At 39.6% G+C, this 20,819-nt stretch overlaps 1 protein-coding gene across 3 annotated transcripts in view; it reads right to left on the bottom strand.

Annotated features, from left to right (window-relative positions):
• SLX4IP (SLX4 interacting protein) overlaps positions 1-20,819 on the bottom strand; it is a 122,293-nt gene that overhangs the window by 50,667 nt on the left and 50,807 nt on the right. The window contains exons 2-4 of one of the 3 annotated variants that reach the window (XM_034764129.1): positions 7,816-7,905; positions 7,057-7,102; positions 1,757-1,880 (exon numbers count right to left, since the gene is read on the bottom strand). In XM_034764129.1, coding sequence (XP_034620020.1) covers positions 1,757-1,880; positions 7,057-7,102; positions 7,816-7,826 — 181 coding nt within the window. In that variant the 5' untranslated portion in view covers positions 7,827-7,905. Of the gene's footprint in view, positions 1-1,756; positions 1,881-7,056; positions 7,103-7,815; positions 7,906-17,067; positions 17,314-20,819 lie in introns of those variants that run through there. The other 2 variants (XM_034764128.1, XM_034764130.1) reach the window with 2 other exon arrangements.

Here is a 20,819-nt window from a genome sequence, read left to right as displayed (position 1 = left end):
AACATATTTTTATAAAGGCTTCTACAATTATTTGCTGCCCTAATGAGCCACCAAAACTGTATTTAATCTTTGCTGTGCTTAATAAAAATATATGTTCATATTAATATTCATAACAGTAATTGCACTGGTACTGCAAATAGGGAGGAACTGGTTGAGAATTTGAAAGTGGAAGACAATTTGGGTGAAAGTGATCACGAAATGGTAGAGTTCATGATTCTAAGGAATGGTAGAAGGGAAAACAGCACAATAAAAACAATGGGTTTCAAGAAGGCAGACTTTAGCAAACTCAGAGAGTTGGTAGGTAAGTTCCCATAGGAAGCAAGTTGAAGGGAAAAAACAGTTCAAGAGAGCTGGCAGTTTTTCAAAGAGACATTATTAAGGGCACAAGAGCAAACTATCCCACTGTGTAGGAAAGATAGGAATTACGGCAAGAGACCACCCTGGCTTAACCAGGAGATCTTCAATGATCTGAAACTCAAAAAATAGTCCTACAAAAAGTGGAAAATAGGTCAAATGACAAAGGATGAATATAAACAAATAATACAATCATGTAGGGACAAAATTAGAAAGGCCAAGGCACTAAACTAGAATTAAACTAGCTAGAGACATAAAGGGTAACAAGAAAACATTCTACAAATACATTAGAAGCAAGAGGAAGACCAAGGACAGGGTAGACCTATTACTCAATGGGGGTAACAGAAATAGTAACAGAAAATGTCGGTTGTGCTCAATGACTTTTTTTTTGGGGGGGGGGGGGGTTCACCAAAAAGGTTAGTAGCAATTGGACATCTAACATAGTGAATGCCAGTGAAAATGAGGTAGGATCAGAGGCTAAAACTGGGAAAGAACAAGTTAAATGTCTTCAAGTCACCAGGGCTTGATGAAACACATCCTAGAATACTCACGGAGCTGACTGAGGAGATATCTCAGCCATTAATGATTATATTCGAAAAATCATTTAAGACAGGAGAGATTCCAGAGGACTGGAAAAGGGAAATATAATGGCAGTCTATAAAAAGGGAAATAAGGACAACCTGGGGAATTACAAACCAGTCAGCTTAACTTTAGTACCTGGAAAGATAATGGAGTAAATAATTAAGCAATCAAGAAAGGGAAGGGAAACTACCAAGTAGTTTATGCCCTAAAAGAGTTCTACAGACTTAGATTTGAGTAAGAAGTATCTTCAGATATTAAAACAGTTATTTTAAAACTTCCCCTTTTTGTTCCCCCACAATAAAACCTATCTACAATATCCAGCTTAAATAAATGGCCCTCCTGTTTTGTTGTGTTTCTGCATACGATTAGCTAAACGAGATCACAACTTAACAAACCCTGCTACCAAGCTGTGGTAACAGAGCTGATTAAATGACTACCAATTCTAATCACAACAAAACGTGGTAGGTGAAATATACCTATTTGTCATACAGAACAAGGATAAAAAATAAGGACGTAATCTCTATGTTTTGTAATTTTGGCATTAGGTGAAATCATATAATATGTATGTGATGTGAGTGTATACAGAGAGAGAGAGATTCAGTCTAACTTAAGAACTTTTACATATAAAGAATATATATTCTTATATGGCAGAAACAATATATATATTTTTACATGTAAAATCACTTAAGTTAGACACTAGGTTCACTGGATTTCCTGGTAGGGACTATGTCATTTATAGTAATCAAAAACAGAATAAAAATAATTTCTACCATTTTTTCATTTTATTTACAATATTTAAAACTATTGTACTTGACCTTACCTTTTAGGGACAAGGGACTGGATTGTGTGCATTCCGTGTGTTTCCACTGGCCACGGTGTTTACGAGCTTCTAAGTAGTGCTTGACTCTTGAATCAATAGTGTCTTTTAGCAGCAAGCACAGTTCCTGAAATAGAAATCGGTTGCAAATTTATGTCTAAATCTATGCATCCTTAAAAATTAATATCAAAGCACTAAAAAATGTATGCAGAAACCCATTCTATGCAATTCTGCACTGTCATATTTTAAGGACTATTGAAAGTATAAATAAATGGGGAAAGTAACTTTAAAACTGCAACAAGGGTTGGAAAAAGAATTAGACTCTTTAGATATACATTTTGAAAAATGAAAGGCAGAAATTGCTAAATTACAATATTATGGTTATGGTCAAATATGACAAATTGTATGGCTGAGTAATTTCCCTAATCAATTTTACTGTGAAAATTTGCATTAACTAGATACATGAAATAAACATAACATGACATTAATATCACAAAAAGTGACATCACTTTTGCTTTTGAGTAGTAAATTATAATATTTTATTCAGGCAAAGTTAATAAATGATACATTTGAAAATGGAATCTACCATGAGGAAATTCATCCTCCATAACATGAAGGTGTAGTAGGGGGATTCTCTCAGGAATTTGTAATGTCCTAATTTCTCTTCTAGGATCCTTGTAAACAAGACCAAACTATTTTGGTTCAATTCCAGGAGATACTTTAGGGAAGGCTAGAAGTTGAGTAGGTCACGGAGAACTAGTTTCACTGGTTTACTTAGAATTCATTCCTAAATTTAACTGTTTACACCTTGAAAACTTATTTAAACACATACTACACACATACAAACACACACACACACCATTCAAAAGTGCCTGAGCAAAAGCTTTAGTACAGGAAGCACTTGAATAAAATAAAGACTTCATCTCAACATAGGCTGACCGGATAGCAACTGTGAAAAAACGGGACTGGGGTGGAAGGTAATAAGCGCCTATATAAGAAAAAGTCCCCAAAAATCGGACTGTTCCTTTAAAAACAGGACATCTGGTCTCAACAGTACTTTGAACAAATTCTCAGTTGACTGTATATGGACTCGTTTTGGCCTCTCTCTCAATATTCCCATTTTCCATTGCACAGTATCTTGTTGTCAAAGAACTGATGCTTTGTTGGACACCAAGATATAATTTTAGGTTTAAATTTTTCATGTTCAGACAGATGAAAAATTAAATGAGTACTTTTTTTAAATTAAAGATTTTTGCAGGGATCAGCTATGACTAATCTAGAAAATATGCAGAATAGACACATGAAAACAGATGATCTAAACACAGGTATAAATTATTAGGTCTCAAAATAATGTACTACATGCATATCAATGATCCATGCACGCTATTTTCTCCTTAATGTTAGAATGACATTTTCATTTTAATGAGATAAAATAAAGCGTGGGTTCTTCGTATCTAGTCTGCTGTTTAACTCGTCAAAGTAACCTCATTGCACATTCTCCAATGGAAAAAAATATTTTTAATTAAAAAAACAAACAAACCCAGGAAGTAGCTGAAACATCAGATGCACTTGGTTCCCTTTGCAATAATAAAGATGAATATAAACTTCCTTACATCTATATTCAAAATATTTCTTTTAGCTGTCATGTTTATGAAGAGATTACTGGACTAGAACTCAAAATAAACATAAGCATACCTTTTAAAAATGTAAACTGGCGCTTTTATCAAAGAAAATTAATATCCCTCTTTTTCACTTATAAAATAGAATTGTGAACTCAACTGATCTTGTTAATGAGGCATTATAGCTACACACATATAGCACAGCAATGAAACTGATGCAACAAACTTATCAGAATACAAAATTGTTGTTAAACTATAAAGCCACATCTTCTACTCCATTACCTCTAGGGAGAGGGTGAGAAAGGCAGAAAAGCAGAGGAAGTTAATTAAATTCATCAAAGAAAGGGCAACTGAGTCAATGCAGCAGCATTCTCCCTCCCCACCCACAAAGAATATCCTACAGACAACCTCTATGTAGTGGTGTTCAACCTGGGGTCCTCAAGGCTCTAAACTGGACACCAAGTGTGATTGTGTTAAGAAGAAAATTTGTATCTGATTACAAACTGAAAATGTGTCTGTGACGTTGCACTCTATATGATTTTATGAAAATATGCTGATGAGTATGAAAATAATGTAACTGGGATATGCTTCATGCATAAGGTCTCTTGTGAGGTATCATTACAAAGCTTATAATCTACTGAATGTGGTCATCCTATTTGTATAAATGTTTCACTCTTGTGTCTGAAACTAGAAATATAAAATATAACTCTGAGGGCCTATTGTAATTATGCAAAGTGTGGGCCATTAATGGTGGCTTGGAAACTTGATGGCTCCAATCAACCAGGACAATTGACTGCAGATGGCTCTGTTTTACTTGTAAGTCTTTCCGTAGACGTGTGTGCTGGCAAGTGGGTAATGAAGTCTTACAGTGACATGTGATCATGTCACCTGAACTGGAATCCATCTTTAACCTGGTGCTTTTCCATTGAGAAGGAAGGGGTGGGAACCCAGAGAGGGACAAAGGATTCCTGCCTTATGCAAAAGATATATAAGTGGGTGGAACAGTACAAAGGGGGCAGCCATCATGAGAAATCCTCTAGCTACCACCTGAGCTGGAACAAGGGCTGTACCGGGGAAAGGATTGTGCCCAGACTAGGAAGGTGTCCAGTCTGTGAAAGAAACTTATTGAAACATCTCTGAGGGTGAGATCTTATCCATATTCAGTTTTATTATTGTATTAGACTTAGATTTGCGTGTTTTATTTCATTTTACTTGGTAATTCACTTTGTTCTGTCTGTTACTACTTGGAACCACTTAAATCCTACTTTCTGTATTTAATAAAATCACTTTTTACTTATTAATTAACCCAGGATATGTATTAATACCTCGGGGGGGGGGGGCAAACAGCTGTGTATATCTCTCTATCAGTGTTATAGAGGGCGAACAACTTATGAGCTTTATACAGTGTAAAACGGATTTATTTGGGGTTTAAACCCTATTGGGAGTTGGGTATCTGAGTGTTAAAGACAGGAACGCTTCTGTAAACTGCTTTCAGGTTAAGTCTGCAGCTTTGGAGCACGTGGTTCAGAGCCTGGGTCTGTGATGGAGTAGACTGGCGTGTCTGGCTCAACAAGACAGGGTGCTGGAGTCCTAAGCTGCCAGGGCAGGAAAGCAGGGGCAGAAGTAGTCTTGGCACATCAGGTGGCAGTTCCCAAGGGGGTTTCTGTGATCCAACCCGTCACAGTGTCTTTTACTAGAGGTTCCCCTCAGCCCAGGCACAAACACTAGAGCTCCTATCCTGCTCTCCACTGACTCAGTCAGAGAAGTAGATAATGGAGCAACCAGTCTCTCTCTCCTCCTTCTACCAATCCAGTACAGTGCCAATGGGGGAAGAGCTGAGCAGCTACAAAAGGAAAGGGCCAGGAACACAGTATCATTCCCCTGCAAATTCATACATAATTCCCTATGTAATAGCCTTCCAGAGTGTCCCTCCCACACCAAACTGTCAGCAGCTCATTGGATTTTGGCCCCAGGGCAATCAGAGAACCAATGGAATCAAGGTTCCTGAGAGACTTGGGTTGCTCTGGGGCAGGGAGTAGCCTGCACATCTCATAGTTCTACAGAGATCCTTGAGCACAGAGGATCTGTTGTGATAACTGGGCCTACAAATTTACTCGAACGGAGCACAACTGTAAAAAGTGAGTGAAAGTTCATAAGATGTCACAATAACCTATAAACAAAAATTGTTGATGGGAAAAGGTAAAAGGAAGACAAAAAAACCTCCCTGAATTAGTCCAAACAAAAATGCCTACTGATTTAACACCAGGACTGTATAAAGATCATGCCTGGTAAACAAGAAGAGTGTGGGACTAGAAATTGAACCAAAACTTGGGAAGCACGCAGAGCCACGTGCCCACCCACAGGGGCCGCAGGGGCGCGTTGGCCCCTTCCAGGAGTGTCATGGCCATGTGGTGCACTCCTGGCTGGCAGGGTGGGAGGGGTGGCTTGGCTCGTGATGGGGAGGAGATGCCGACGTGCCTGAGTGGGGCCGGGGTAGGCAGGGAGCCTGCCTTAGCCCGCTGCGCTGCCGCCCAGGAGCCGCCCGAGGTAAGTGCCCCCGGGCATGAGCCCTCACTTCAACCCCCAACCCTGAGCCCCCTCCCAGAGCCAGCACCCCTCATCCCCTCCTGCACCCCAACCCCCTGCCCCAGGATCAACTCAGAGCCCCCTCCCGCACTCCAAACCCCTCAGCCCCAGCCCAGAGCCTGTATGCCCTCCCGAACCCCAACCCTCTGCCCCAGACCAGTGAAAGTGAGTGAGAGTGGGGGAGAGCCAGCGATGAAGGGGGACAGGAGGATGGAGTGAATGGGGTGGAGCCCCAGGAAAGGGGCGGGGCCTCAGGGAAGAGGCAGGGTAGATCCTGGGTTGCACTTAAATTCAAAAAGTGATCTTGTGCGTAAAAAGGTTGGAGACCACCGATCTAAATTAATACAATGGGGTATTCCCCCTTCGTGGCTCTGCAGAGTCTGGAAAAGGCCAGGAGGCAAGCCACAAAGTGATTAGTAGAAAACTGTGTCGGTTGAAAACTGAAAAGCTCCCAGGCCCTGCACCAAGTTTTTCTACATGGGGTATGATTTTGACTATGGTTTCTTATTAATCGTTTCCCTTCCCACCTTATTATATCAACACAAAATCTCAATAAGGCTTTTAAGGCATATGTTGTTGAGCTATTATAATCACATTTCTCAGCTGGTGAAGACACTCAACCCTTGTGCTTTACTCAAAGTGTGAGGTCACAGACAAGTATCAAACGCCCTGTTGTGCCTCATTATTAAATCCAATTTCCTGAAATTCATATCTTATATTTTGGCAGTCAAGCAAAATACTTTTTTAAAACACTGGGAAGTCAGATAAACTGGGACAGTAAAATCAGTTACAAACAGAAGCTTTAATGAAGATTTATTTACTCAGAAGCAAATTTTAAAGACTTTTCCTATAAACTTCTTTCTGGTTTATAAGGCACAGATCAGTTGAATCATACTGCTAAATATTCTGCTCCCCACCACCCCAGAATAACAAATTATTACGCCTTTTGATTTTACACTACTGAAGGAAAATATTTTGTGAGAAGTATTGGGATGTTCTGTGATGACAAGTCAATTATGCCATTATTAGGAAAGCGGTCTGCTGAAAAGTACCGTAACAGAGACTTGCGGGAAAGGACTGGCACTTGAGGCAACTTACATGTCTCACATTCATTTTAATAGGAGACTCAAGTTCCCACAATAGCCTGTAATGGAGAAAAAAAAGCATCCAGTAAATTGTCACTAGATCCCAATAGAAATCATAGGAAAAAAATCTCATGGAAGGTACAAACTTCATGTCCTTGGTCACTGATGCATATTACAGTAATTATGCAACATTTCATCTATGGTCCTAAACCTAGTTCCTGTTTGGAATTTTAATGGACCTTTGAAGAATAAGGTTAGATTTTCATTCTACAGGAGATAAAAGATCCGCTGACACTATAGCCTGCATACCAAGACAACATTTTCTTGCACTTGTTATACTCTTGGTGCAACACTCGTATTTCTGAGAGCAAGAAAAAATAAACAATTAATAAAAAGACATTTGATAGGAACTGTAGAAAAGGACAGTATCCATCTTACATAATCTTCATTTTATTAATCATTTTCTTAGCTTAAGATAATCACACATACTCACTACAAGTATGTGTTTACATTATGTTCATAAATCTAAAAAATATCCAAGTCAGAATAGCGCACACAAAAAAGTTTAATATTTAAAAGCAGTCACTTAGTGACCTGAGGGGAGATAACACACATCACAGGCCTCGTAGTCCCAAAGGAGTTGTTCAGGGTTAGGTATAACTCACAATACTGAATACATCACAGTACTGAGAAGAAAATCTGAACAGTTCAATGCAATCCAACTTTTTCCCTGCAGCTACGTGCTTTTGAAGTAGAAGTGATTTTGTTGTACCTCCTTCTCATGAGCGGAAAACCAGCTGGAGTCTCTACTGGAGCCTTGAGGCAAAATATGAAAATCCACTAGGACAGCAAAGTTCCCACACTGGAAAAAAAAAAAAAAGGGAAAGAAAGAAAAGTTAAGTAGTTGTTGTTGTGAGGCACACATCCAGCAGACAAGGAAATAAACCATCAAGTGATCATAGTCAGAGGTGCAGTAGCCACAATTAAAATCTGAGAGTTTTTTAACCTTTTTAAAGAAACATTTCATTTTTAGGTATGGAATTTCCAGTTTTAACAGGCATTCCACATATTTATAATGGGAAACAGTGCTAGAAACAATATTATTTTGCTTATTATAACATATCAAATAACAGATATTGCTACTTGTTAGATGTACCAAGCATAAGCACTCAGATTCTTGAGGATGCTAGTCACAGATCCACATTTAAGGCTGCGTTGTGTTTTGCACATAACTAAGGTGTTAAATCTTCACTTTATCTACGAAAAAGACAACATATCCTCCCCAAATTTGCAGCACTTACTCTATTGAATTAATTTTCTGAGATTACAATTATTTTAGAGGTTAAAATAAATTTTAAAGTGAGTCCCTTAAAAAAAATTAACAACTGTATCAGTCTTCTGTTTATCCTACATTATCTTAATAACAGAAAAATACACTCTTCGAACTTTCCATATATTTAACATTAATCAGAATCTTTTATCTGGCCTCTATTTAAAGAAATTATGTTATATTATTAATGACTGTATCTAATCGTTAGGATTATAAAGGCTACAGCCAGGGTCATCTCAACAACTCAGATAACTCTTAAGTGGGGCCATTGTGATATCAGAGGTTCAACCAGTCACCATCCTTTCTTTATAATTAATTTATATGCAAGAATTCTAGTGGTTGGAATGAGACAGGATGTGAGGGAGACTGGACATATGAACCAAGAATCTTCACTGGTAGATAACTTGGCCCAACTGGCACTGCTGGGCTCCACTGTGTGCCAGGCAAATAAGGCAGGAGTATAGTGGAGCCTTTCAAGTGCAAAAACATTAGGACTTTGAAGACTTTCATATAGCATCTGTCTCACTAAAACAGCTCTCTAACCCAATAAGTCAACAGCAAGTTAAGGGCCAAATTCAGCACTGCAGTTTAGCTGCTTTATGCTGTTCTTATGGTGCCAGTCAGCTATAAACGCAACTGGTAAAGTGTGCTCTTTCTGTTTTGGCACTCTTTACCAAGTGGGATGGGAATGGCTGAGGCATCTCTTCCTAATACATTTGAACTTGACTTCATTCTTGAGAGGAATAATTTGGAAAGCTTATTAAAAAGCAAATTCAGTAGCAGCATTAGATAATGTTCACTGATCGTGTGTGAGAGATATCCACAGGCTACTGGGGTAGAAAGCCCTTATTTCCCCTCCAATAGAAATATCTACCAAGACTGGCTTCTTCACAGCTCTATTTCCCTTGCCCTTTATTGGAGCAAGAGAACTGAACCACAGATCACAGGGATACCTTCTCTCTTCTTAGCTTTTGTCAGACTAGCCTCTACTTTTTTCCCCAAAGTCATTCACTTCATCTTATGGCAAGTTCGGAAGTCTCTCCTGTTACTCATTATGAAAGTCAGAGGAAGGCAGCCATGCTTATGTGCAGTTTCAATGTATGGAACACTTGTCCTCATCATCCTACCATCAACACCTTAGGACACCCATACCCAATGTCTGGCTACATCCAGGCCATCAGGACACATTTATATTCTTTGCATTTTTCCTGGGAGAATCTGTGAAGTAGTACAAGCCCCTTTCGACAATTTAAACTGTGCCTTGCAGTTTTCACTGCTAGCAGTTGCCACTGAAGAATGGCAAATCCTTTTTCCTGTAAAGTGCCTCCATTGATGGAGTAGGGGTTCCAGACCCTTAATCTAGACAGTCACAGTCCTGGCCACAGATGACTGTATCATCAGACTCTTGTAGGAAGAGTAGGAAACGGACTCCCAACGTTTCTGTGCCTTTTTTTTTTTTTATAAACTGCCTTATCAATAGCAGAGATAAAATGAGGAGACTGTCACCCCTCCTACATCAGCTGGCGCAGAATAGGGTGCATGGGCAAAGCAATCCTTGAGTGGTTATCTTGTCAGATCCTGAAAGCTGCGCGGGGTGACATCAAAGCGATATTTGGCTAGGGGACTATAAGAAACATAACTTGTTGCAAAATGTGAAGATGCCAGTTCAGTATGTAATAGTCTTCCCTATGAGACAGTAATGACCCATGGTGTTAGGAGGTACTGTGGTCTGACTGCCTCACTGTCTCAGGCATTTCTAAGGTGTCTAACACGATGATATCCAAGCAACATTGTTTATAAAAGACCTACTGCACCTGGTCATTACAATACTCAGGAATTTTTCACAAAAGTAGGCAATATTATTCCTGGAGTCCTAGCCAAATCCCTGGATATTTACATTCTGCCACTTAAATTTCCCCTGTACTTTCAAATGGATATTCTATGCTTCACTTCCTGTCCCTAAATATTACAGGGTGTTGATTTTCACTGCTAAACATCTGCATATTCAACTCCAGCATTTCAGTTGTGGGAACAATTATTCCTAGTAACAGCAAAATAGATAAATTATAAAATAAAGCCCTTTTTTGATATTTGAAACTGAAAGGCACATCTAGACCTAATGTTCAAGGTATTACAGAAAGTACACTACTTGAGCGTCTCTTACTCTGAAAGAGTGCTAAATATGTTGAGCAGAAATCTAAAAAAAATGTACCATGATTTCATTATAGTGATTTTTACCAATTGCAATGCCATATTAAGTAAATCAGACATTTCTCCCGTTATTTCACATTTCAGATTAATACTTTTGCAGAAGTAATTACTGACCAGAAGCAGTCAACAACAGCTTACCTGCAATTACAAAATAATGTATGATCAACATTGTACCAGTAAGTAGAATACAAAACTCTGCCAGATGAGACAGGCATTGTGTAATCAGTTTGCAAAGCTTCTAAGTTACGTATAGGTATCACTCACTGAAAGAACAGAATGCTTTGATCTATTTTTCAAAAGGCGGCCTTCTCTTTCCTCCAGAGATCCAAGAATTAACAGATGGCTGCAATACCAAACCTCTCCAAGTTTTTAAACTGATGACAAAGTACCTCTAAAAACCTCTAGTGAATCATTATTTAGTCCCAGCAAACTTTTGATTTGACTGGCAAACTTCAAAGTTACAGACAGTACATAACAATATAGGTAATATAAAGCCATTACACTGCACACAATCAAACACCTGGCACACTGAAGGTATTAGTTATGATGAATTTTTAAATAATTAGTACATGCTAAATGTTACCTTAAGCCATTTTGTACTGAATATAGAAAATATAAATATTTAGGCCTGAAAGACATAAGCCTGAGGTCAGATTTTATTTTTTTAATGGTTTTTGTTTGGGCGCTAAAGTTACACATAAAAGGACACAAGGCAGAAAGGGATCACCAAGATACACCTCTACTTCGATATAACGCAACCCGATATAACACAAATTCTGATATAACGCGGTAAAGCAGTGCTCGGGGGGAGGGAGGGGGGCTGCACACTCCGGGGGATCAAAGCAAGTTTGATACAACACCTTTTCACCTATAACACGGTACGATTTTTTGGTTCCTGAGGACAGCATTATATTGAGATAGAGGTGTACAAGATGCTATGTGAGCAGTGGGCCTGCTGGGTCTCACTAATGCTAATTCTTCAAACACTTAGACCCTGCCCTGTGATGGAAGGAATGGCCCTTGTGCAGGCTTCTTTATACCTTGCATCTACACTACGCATCTGTCAGAAAAGCATCTCAACATAGCTGCTGCCACTGCAGCAGTAGAGAAAACAGCTCTCTGTACAGACTAAACTCCAATCCAAAGACATTAAAGAAAAAACCCTGGGACTTACATTGCTCAGTGTTGCTAACTCTAATGTTTTCATTACAAGTCTCACAATATTTGGTCTTTAAAGTCCAACCTCCTGGAGTCATGTGATTTCACGATGACAGGTTTCAGAGTGGTAGCAATGTTAGTCTGTATCAGCAAAAACAACGAGGAGTCCTTGTGGCACCTTAGAGACTAAATAATTTATTTGGGCATAAGCTTTTGTGGGCTAAACCCACTTCATCAGATGCATGGAGTGAAAAATACAGTAAGCAGTATATATATCACAAAATGGGCAACGTCCACCTTGATTGCATTGGCCTCGTTAGCACTACAAAAGTAATTTCCCTCTCTTGATATTCACCCCTTCTTTTCAACTGTTGAGAATAGGCCACTTCCAACTTAATTGAATTGGCCTTGTTAGCACTGACCTTCCAGTTGGTAAGGCAATTCCCATCTTTTCATGTGCTGTGATATATATACTGCTACTGTATTTTTCACTCCATGCATCTGATGAAGTGGGTTTTAGCTCATGAAAGCTTATGCCCCAAAAAATATGTGATTTCATGAGAATCTCAACTTTTTTCCAGGAAAAAAGTAAGTTTATAGCCCTCATGGTTGCAGAGGAAAGCTTTAAAATGTGAACCCTAAATGTTCAAAAATCAAAGATAAATAAAAAGAACACATAATTAAAAAAAAAAGATTTTTAAGCCAGTCTCATAACTTTGGGGAGCCTGACCCATGATTTTTCAAGGGTTGGGATTGGCAATATTGTAATCTAAAAATCTGATAACACTTAAAACTATACACCGTATTGAAAATACAGTTAAAATTGGCATTTCAAAACTACTAGTAAAGACATTTTAGACATTTGTTATATCTAAATAGCTAGCAATCAAATGTTTATCCTGCCTTAATTTTAGGAACTTCAATATAACCTTACTTTCCCCAGCCTGAAACATTTTGTTTATATATTAACCTTCATCACTTAATTATTAAGCAAAGGGCTTAAAGTTATCTCAGGGTATTGCCAGTGTGTCATGGTCCAGCAACAGAATTTAATTAATTCATAACAAAATTTCTGGGCTCAAGCAGCTTGCAAAAATACATTGATCATGTTATGGATTCCTTTGAGGGGACATAAAAATGTTTTTTTAACAAAATCAGAATAGAAACCACCAGGATATGGTCTGAATTTGTCAGTCAAGCAACGTCACTCGCCTACAGCCTGCTAAAACATTGGCCAGGGCTAAACTCAGATGAGTGACTCTGCACAGCCTGGCAAACAGGCAAGACTATTAAATCCAACACTCCAAAAATCAGAAGAGGAATTAAAATAGACCGGTAAAGTTTATTTCTAAATTCAAATATGCACATAACCTGTTTCTGGTGCACACACTCTAGTTCCTGTCGTTGCACATTCATCATTACAAGTAGCCTGAAAAGAAAGGCAAGATCAAGGAAAACAATCTTGAGAATGGAGGGAGAGGAATGGTGATTTTCCATTCAGTTTTGCCAGTCCAAAAGTGCTTTATCACCACCAGTCATTCCCTGGCAGCCAATTCCTTAGAGCCCTAATTTTTTGTGGGGTACGAGCAGCAAAACAATTCACTGTAATCTTTGGTTAAAACAAAATCAGAGAAGAATGGAAACAGATTAGCTTTTTTGTACTGCTGTCGTCACAAATGATTTCATTTCTCAAGAAGATGCCTGCTGACTTCAACAACATGATCAACTTACAAATTTTAATTAAAACCATTTTGAAATACATTTCACAATTCAGATGTGGTGAGCAGTGCTTCTCAACATGTGAGCTTTCAGACTGCTGTGCTCAGCAAGTGGGTGCAGCTTCCTTTTAATGTACAATTTCCCAGGACTAGACAATGCTAGCTACAGTTTTATTCCACTCTCTGATGTCAGAAGTATGGAGCAAAGAACTAGATCCTGATGATCACCTCTTGATGATATCACAGGTGGTCAAAAAGCTGGTAATGGTTAGGTATGTCACAATGTATAATCAGCAGTAGGGCAACAAAGGTATACGCTCAGTTTGCACTAAAAGCATCATAAATCCAAAAAGAAACTCTTGAGCTTTCCTCCAGTGGAAGGAGGATTTGGGCCTGCAGAGCTTCACTGTCTTTAACCTGCATTTGGGGTAGCTTTCTGACTGCTGCTGGAATTTCCTGGCCCTGGTGGATCAAACGAGACTTTTCGAAGTCACAGCAAAGTTCCCCGAAGCTTCCTGGAGCATCTCAGTGATGGATGGATGATCATCATCATATTCAAGTCCGAAGATGTAAGAGATTTTATTTGTTTAGTTTTGTTGGCTTTTTGTAAAGGAACTAGGGTGACCAGGTGTCTGGTTTTCAAACACCCGGTCGAAAAGGGATCCTGGCGGCTCCGGTCAGCACTGCTGACTGGGCTGTTGACTGTCTGGTTGGCGGAGCTGCACCAGGCAGTGGGGCTGGCAGCTCCCTGCTAGCCTCTGCGCCTCCTGGAAAGCGGCCAGCATGTCCCCCCTCAGGCTCCTACGTGTAGGGGCAACCAGGGAGCTCCGCACGCTGCCCCTGCCCCAAGCGCTGCCCCCGCAGCTCCCATTGGCTGGGAACCGCGGCCAACGGGAGCTGCAGGGGTGGCGCCTGCAGATGGGGCAGCACACAGAGCCGCCCAGCCTGCCTCCATGTAGGAGCCGGAGGGGGGACATGCCGCAGCTTCTGGGAGCGGCTTGAAGTAAGTGCCTCCCGCAGCCTGCACTCTGACCATCCCCCTCCAGGACCCCAACCCCGTGGCCCACACAGCCCCGATCCTCCTTCTGCCCTCCGAACCCCTCAATCCCAGCCAAGAGCACCCTCTTACACTCCAAACCCCTCATCCCCAGTCCCACCCCAGAGCATGCACCCCTAGCCGGAGCCCTCACCCCCTTGCACCCCAACCCCCTGCCTCAGCCTGAAGTCCCCTCCCACACCCTGAACCCCTCATTTCTGTCCTTACCCCAGAACCTGCACCTCCAGCCCAGAGCCCGTACCTCCTCCCACACCCAACCCAACTGCCTCAGCCAGGAGCCCCCTCCCAACCCCTCGGCTCCACCCCCCAGCCTGGAGCCCCCTCCTGAACCCCAAATTCCTCATCCCTGTCCCCACCCCAGAGCCCACACCCCTAGCCAGAACCCTCACCCCCTCTTGCATCCCAACCCACTGCCTCAGCCTGGAGCCCCCTCCTGCACTCTGAACTCATTTCTGGTCCCACCCCGAAGCCCGCATCCCCAGCCGGAGCCCACACCACCTCCCGCACCCCAGCCCCCTGAGCCAGCCCGGTGAAAATGAGCGAGTGAGTGAGGGTGGGGAGAGCGAGCGACAGAGGAAGGAGGGGATGGAGTGAGTGGGGGGACCGGGCCTCTGAGAAGGGGCAGGGCATGGACGGGGCCTCAGAGGAGGAGCGGGCCAAAGGTGTTCAGTTTTGTGCAAGTAGAAAGTTGGCAACCCTAAAAGGGACTCACTAAGGAACTCTATCCTTTCAAAAGGTGCTTGAATGCCTGAACCAGGTTGCCTCTGGAAGCAGTGTCTAGATCTAGAGACTAGAGCCAAATTATTCCTTTGAGCCAAAATGCGTTGCAGAGAAGAGTCTTGGCAGAGAATCTGGTGATGTCACAGGAGGTTCAAAATGGAGAAGGAGATACATATAGTCATGTGAGTCATCATCACCACGTCTTGGGTAGGGGGAGACTGGATTGCTGATTTGGCAATCTTGAAAGGGAGTTGATCTATTCAACCATAACTTCCAAAATTTCAGTAGGATACAGGCAACCTGAATCATCTGATTCAAAGTGCTCACGGCAGGAGAATAATTCCACTTCATAAGCACAGGATTGGGGTGAAGACAAGTTATGTCTAGGGGAATCCTCAGAAAAGAATGATTCGCTTTTTTGGCAGTGGTGTGTATAGCTCTTGCACCAAAGGTTCCAAAAGGGATGAGAGTCCCATACTTGGTGCTTCGATGGGATGAAGGGGGGAAGGGACAAGCATCTGGGGATTTATCAATAAATTACAGGAGTATGAAGCCTTCCTCAAAGTGATCCCTCTAAGACTTTCTCCTCGCTAGACAGAAACTAGGGTGGAGGGAGAGGGAGAACAGGGCCACACAAATTCTCAAAACAGATTGCAGAGAAAATCTCTGTTTGTGAGCACAGAAGCAAAAAATTGAGGAGTAACATCAGAGCAGCAGATCATCAGGCACACCTGTAGAGGGTGCTGACAGGCAGAGAGCACATGGGATTGGGGAAGAACAGGAAAGAGAAAATGAAGAACTTCTTACATGCCTCTGATACTTAGAAAGGATGGAGAAACCTAGAAGTTCCAAGTCTGATGGAGCAGCAGAATCTCATGACTGAGAAATTCAAACTTAGTGTTGACACACACAGCTGTTAATGCATGCAATTATTAAAATGCTCCTCGCAACCTGACACGCTCAAAAATCAACTGTTTTCATATGACACAATACAATGAAATAATGTTTCTATATAAAGCTCCTCACTCCACTATTTTTATTTTAAATTTGCTTCCTATAATCCCTACTATATGTAAAATGTAGAACTGGTCTTCCAAGAACCACTCTGTGAGGCATACTCTTGAAAAAGTGGCATAAAATGCAGTAGAGAGAACAAGTTTATTTCAGTTGCCAACCAATGCAATTCTGTAGGAGGCAATTTTGTAGCCTACAAATGGAAAGAAGCCATCAGGCCAGGAGCGCAAGCAATTGCAAAACACAAGTTCTTCCTCAGGGCAAAGGCTTCAAATATCAGTTCAATTTCAACATCGTAAAGGGATGTACCATGTCTCTGCCTGTGTCAAAATGGATCCACATAAACAAAAACTGCAAGATCACATTTGTGTCAGATCGGGGACAGATATCCTGAGCTCACAAAAAGTTGCATGCACCCTTTCCTTCTCAAGTGCTGCAGTTAACGTTCTGACAATCTGTGAAGTCACTGATGACAGGCCACAAATGAGGGCATGAGCAACTCATATTCACTGTGGTTTGTTTTTATTCTCATGAATGGGCTTAATAACAAAAAGAATGGACAGACAAGTAAAGGGCGAGTACAGGCATGAATAAAACACCCTAAAACTATTCCCTGATGTATTTTATTTTACTTTTGCTGTAAACAAGAAAAAAGTATTTCTTATATGACTCTGTTAGAAAAAAATGGAAGGATTTCTCTTGGGAATATGTTCAATCACAACTTCTAGACCCTGGGTGATTAATACATTTACAACCAAGACAAAATCAATGTTTTGGGTTTTTTTATTTACCAGTAGTTGAAATATGGTCATTTACCATGTTCTCAAGCTCAATGCTTAATATAATGGGCATAAGCACTTTTCTTAATGAAAAAGGCATCCAAAGGCTGTAAGTGACCCTTCTCCTGCATCCACTCCAGACCATCTGCAATAAACTTTTCATCTTAAGAAGCTGAACTGATGAGGGATGGATGGAGGGGACTCAGGAGAGCTGAGTTCAATTCCCTGTTCTGGCACAGACTTCCTGTGTGAATCTGTCACTTAATCTCTGTGCTTCAGTCTCCATCTGTAAAACAAAGGTAACAGTAATGCCTACTAAAAAGGGCTGTGCAAGAATAAATTAATTAGTGTTTGAGAGGGTCTCAGATAGTATGGAAATGGATGTCATTATACACAGATATGTAGAACTGAGAGCCTTAACAATTTTCACTTCTTCCATCAACCCAGAGGACATTTCAAAGGATGTGTGTGAAGCCCATTAGCTTTCTATTATTAAAACTAAATTGACCTCCTAATTTATTTATTGTTTAAACATGAACAACTCTACATTTCTTTCTCTACCCGGACACCAGAGTCAGAATCAGGGCTTCACACCCAAGAATAAAATTGTTCATTGAAGTCCCTAGCAATTTTTAAATGACAAAATTAGCATTAAAAGTGGTCTCTGGGCCAGAGAATGTTGTTGAAAAGGTAGGTGAGAGGAAAAAAAGGGGCCAGGAAACAAAAACAAAGAAACAAAAAAGTAAAATAATTTTATGAAGACATAAATAGTAGTTAAAGATACTTTTAAGCCTTTTTAATACCATTCTCTTATATTATGAAATAATATTTATAGATTTGCATAAAACACTTTCCAAATTGCATTTTAATATTAATTAGTCAAAGTTTAAAAATAAAAAGCCAAGATTTCCGGGGTACGCATTAATATGTTACTAGTACATTTCCTAGGTAACTAAAGGTAAAAGGCAAAGCACACACAAGGTGTTTTACTAACTGCCTACTAATAATACACCACCTTTTTTATTTTATACGCGTGCACGCACACACACACACACAAAAACCATGTGGATATATGAGGTATATTCTATAATACATCAGATTAATTAGAGTCACTACAAAATTGCTTAACTGCAATAAAAATGCCATTTAAAAATTAGGTAGAAAGCTACCATCTCTTTTGATGTATGTTATGACAAAGGAAATAGATCTTACATCTTGGTATCATGGGAAAGTTACTTTCAAAGTTCTTTTAAGGTGAAGATGAGATAAAGCAAAAAGTAAGGTAAAGTAATGAATCAGTCCCTCAAATGAGGAGGAAAAGGAGTTCTGAAACAAGTAATGCACACGGGCTTATATGTCCTGGACACATTTTACAGCAGCTGCAGGGAATTGGGCTAGATTATTCTTCTGCCCCACCAGTATAACGGGAGGGAGAGAATCACAGGCAACAAACTGCTCCATGTCCCCAGACATGCAGCTAGTTCAGGAAGACTTTGACTCCTCTAGTAGACCGTGAGAAATGCCCCACCTGCCCTAGAACACACTTCCTTCCCCTTGTCATATGAAGTTACCTACCGCAGAAGGCAATTCTTTATGAAAAAAGAAACACCACATGCAGTCCATGTTCCAGTATAAAGTATCTGCAGATGTGAAATCCTTATGCCAAAATAATTTAGCAGATTAAAGATACATTGATTACACATGCACAGACTTGTAACGTTAAACCCTTATAACTTTAAAAATACTAGTTTTGTTTTATATACTTGTCTCAGTTAACTTTCCTCCTCAAACACTATGATCATGCCAAGTTTACAGTTTTTTGGTTCTACTGGGGTTTTTTGTTTGCTTTTGTTTTTGGGGGGTTGGTTTGTTATGTTTTCTAAGCACTAAAAAGATTTTTTTTTAACTTTCCATTTTAATAATGGATGAACTGTTTTAATTTTTTTAAATTTCTCTTTCAGCCCAGAAAGTTTTCAGAAAATTATGAGAGAACAAAATATGTGGTTTTCTTTCAAAAATTGCATATTACAGAAACGATACACCTAGGGATTGATTTTCAACAATGTTCAACATTCAGAGGTGCCACTGACTTTGAGTGGAGTTCAACATGCTGATTACATAGAAATCAGACCCTGTGTTTCTCAAGCTGGGCACTCAAAAATGGGGTCACCTCAAAATCTAGTGAACATTTTTGCAAAACCTGGCCTGAATTTTTCCAGGTTTCAGTTTCTAAAATAGAGCTAATATTTACCCAGCAGGCTTCCTCACAGAGGTATTACGTGGATTACTTAGTTAACAAAGCCTGTAAACCCTTCTGAAGATGAAAAACCACATATATACTAAATGTTATTAATTTTTGTATAGGAAAATAAATATTAAGGTGATAGAAAAGGAAAAATCCCACAGTATTTTACACTGGCAATGGCTAATCTATAGTTGCATCTGTCAACTTCTTTAATTGCTTGTTACGCTATTAAGCACGATAGGCATCTTTATTCACATGTAACTGGGTTAAGAAAGGAAAAACCATGAATAAAAAGTAACCCTGCTTTTATATCAATTTTTGGTTTCAGAATACAATATGTATAAAGTGTATATATAGAACATGTCTTTCATGTTGTTCATCTTCACCTTCAAACAAGAGCAATGGAGGAAACTTGCTCTCATGAATTCAGAGAAATCAAATATAGGAACACAAAGAAAACTGAGAGACTGATTTGTTAATGAGCAAATTCCTCTATATTCTAGATATTTAAAAAAAAGGATTTTGTTTTAAGAGAAAAGGGAAATTGATTTTGGTAAATAAAAGGGTAGCCTAGAAGCACCTAAAATATCAGCTGATTATTTGAAAAAAAAAAAAAAAAACATTATCAAACCTGTGTTGAAAGTTTAAATCTTTAAAGCCAACTTTTTAATTTTCCAGTGTATTGAGTTACTAATTGGAAAACATTTCCCACAATTATGTTTGTAAAAGTCAAGTGGCTGGGGTAACGGGCAGTAATCAAGAAAACTACCATGAAATGCCTGAAAAACATTAAATTGATTTAAAATGATAAACAGCATCAATTTTAAAGTGGCCAGAACTGGATTCACATGAAAGTAATCTGCAGAGCTGTAAAATCTGTTTCATGATTATATTTTATATATTAAACACATATCCTAAAATTTGGCTGTTATTGCACTTATTTTAAAGACACTAATGGATACCTTAAAAACATATTTTTTTTAAAAAAAATCATTTGTTATTTTACTGGTGTAGCTAAGAACATCACAAAATCTAAAAGTTAATTTATTTTCAAAGTTAATTTGTGTGTCTTCAGTTCTGCAGCTTTTCTATGCTAACTCTTGGAAAAAATAGAGCCAGTTTGGGCACATATCCTAGTACTTGCTGTACACATGCCCCAACATGGTAAGATCATCATGCTCATACACCATCTTGGAAGCCTACATGAACTCTTTCATTCACCCAAGAGAAATAGTATTTGACAGATCTGACCAGCTGCTTTGAATCCAGAGGTGCAAATGAATTTGTTATTTAATGCACTGTCATTTTTAATAAATTAATAAAAGCACTGAGATGTGTGTTTCTAGTTTTATTCAGGCTTAGATTTTTATGCACCACTCACTATATTTCTGCCTCCCACCCTTCAGTCCTTAATAGTTTCAGAGTAGTAGCCGTGTTAGTCTGTATCCGCAAAAAGAACAGGAGTACTTGTGGCACCTTAGAGACTAACAAATTTATTAGAGCATAAGCTTTCGTGGACTACAGCCCTTGTGGGGCTGTAGTCC

Source organism: Trachemys scripta, chromosome 3 (assembly GCF_013100865.1).
Source record: "Trachemys scripta elegans isolate TJP31775 chromosome 3, CAS_Tse_1.0, whole genome shotgun sequence".
In the NCBI taxonomy this organism is placed as follows: domain Eukaryota; kingdom Metazoa; phylum Chordata; order Testudines; family Emydidae; genus Trachemys; species Trachemys scripta.
Note: the sequence above shows the minus strand (reverse complement) of the source record. Positions and strands in the feature narration are given on the sequence as shown.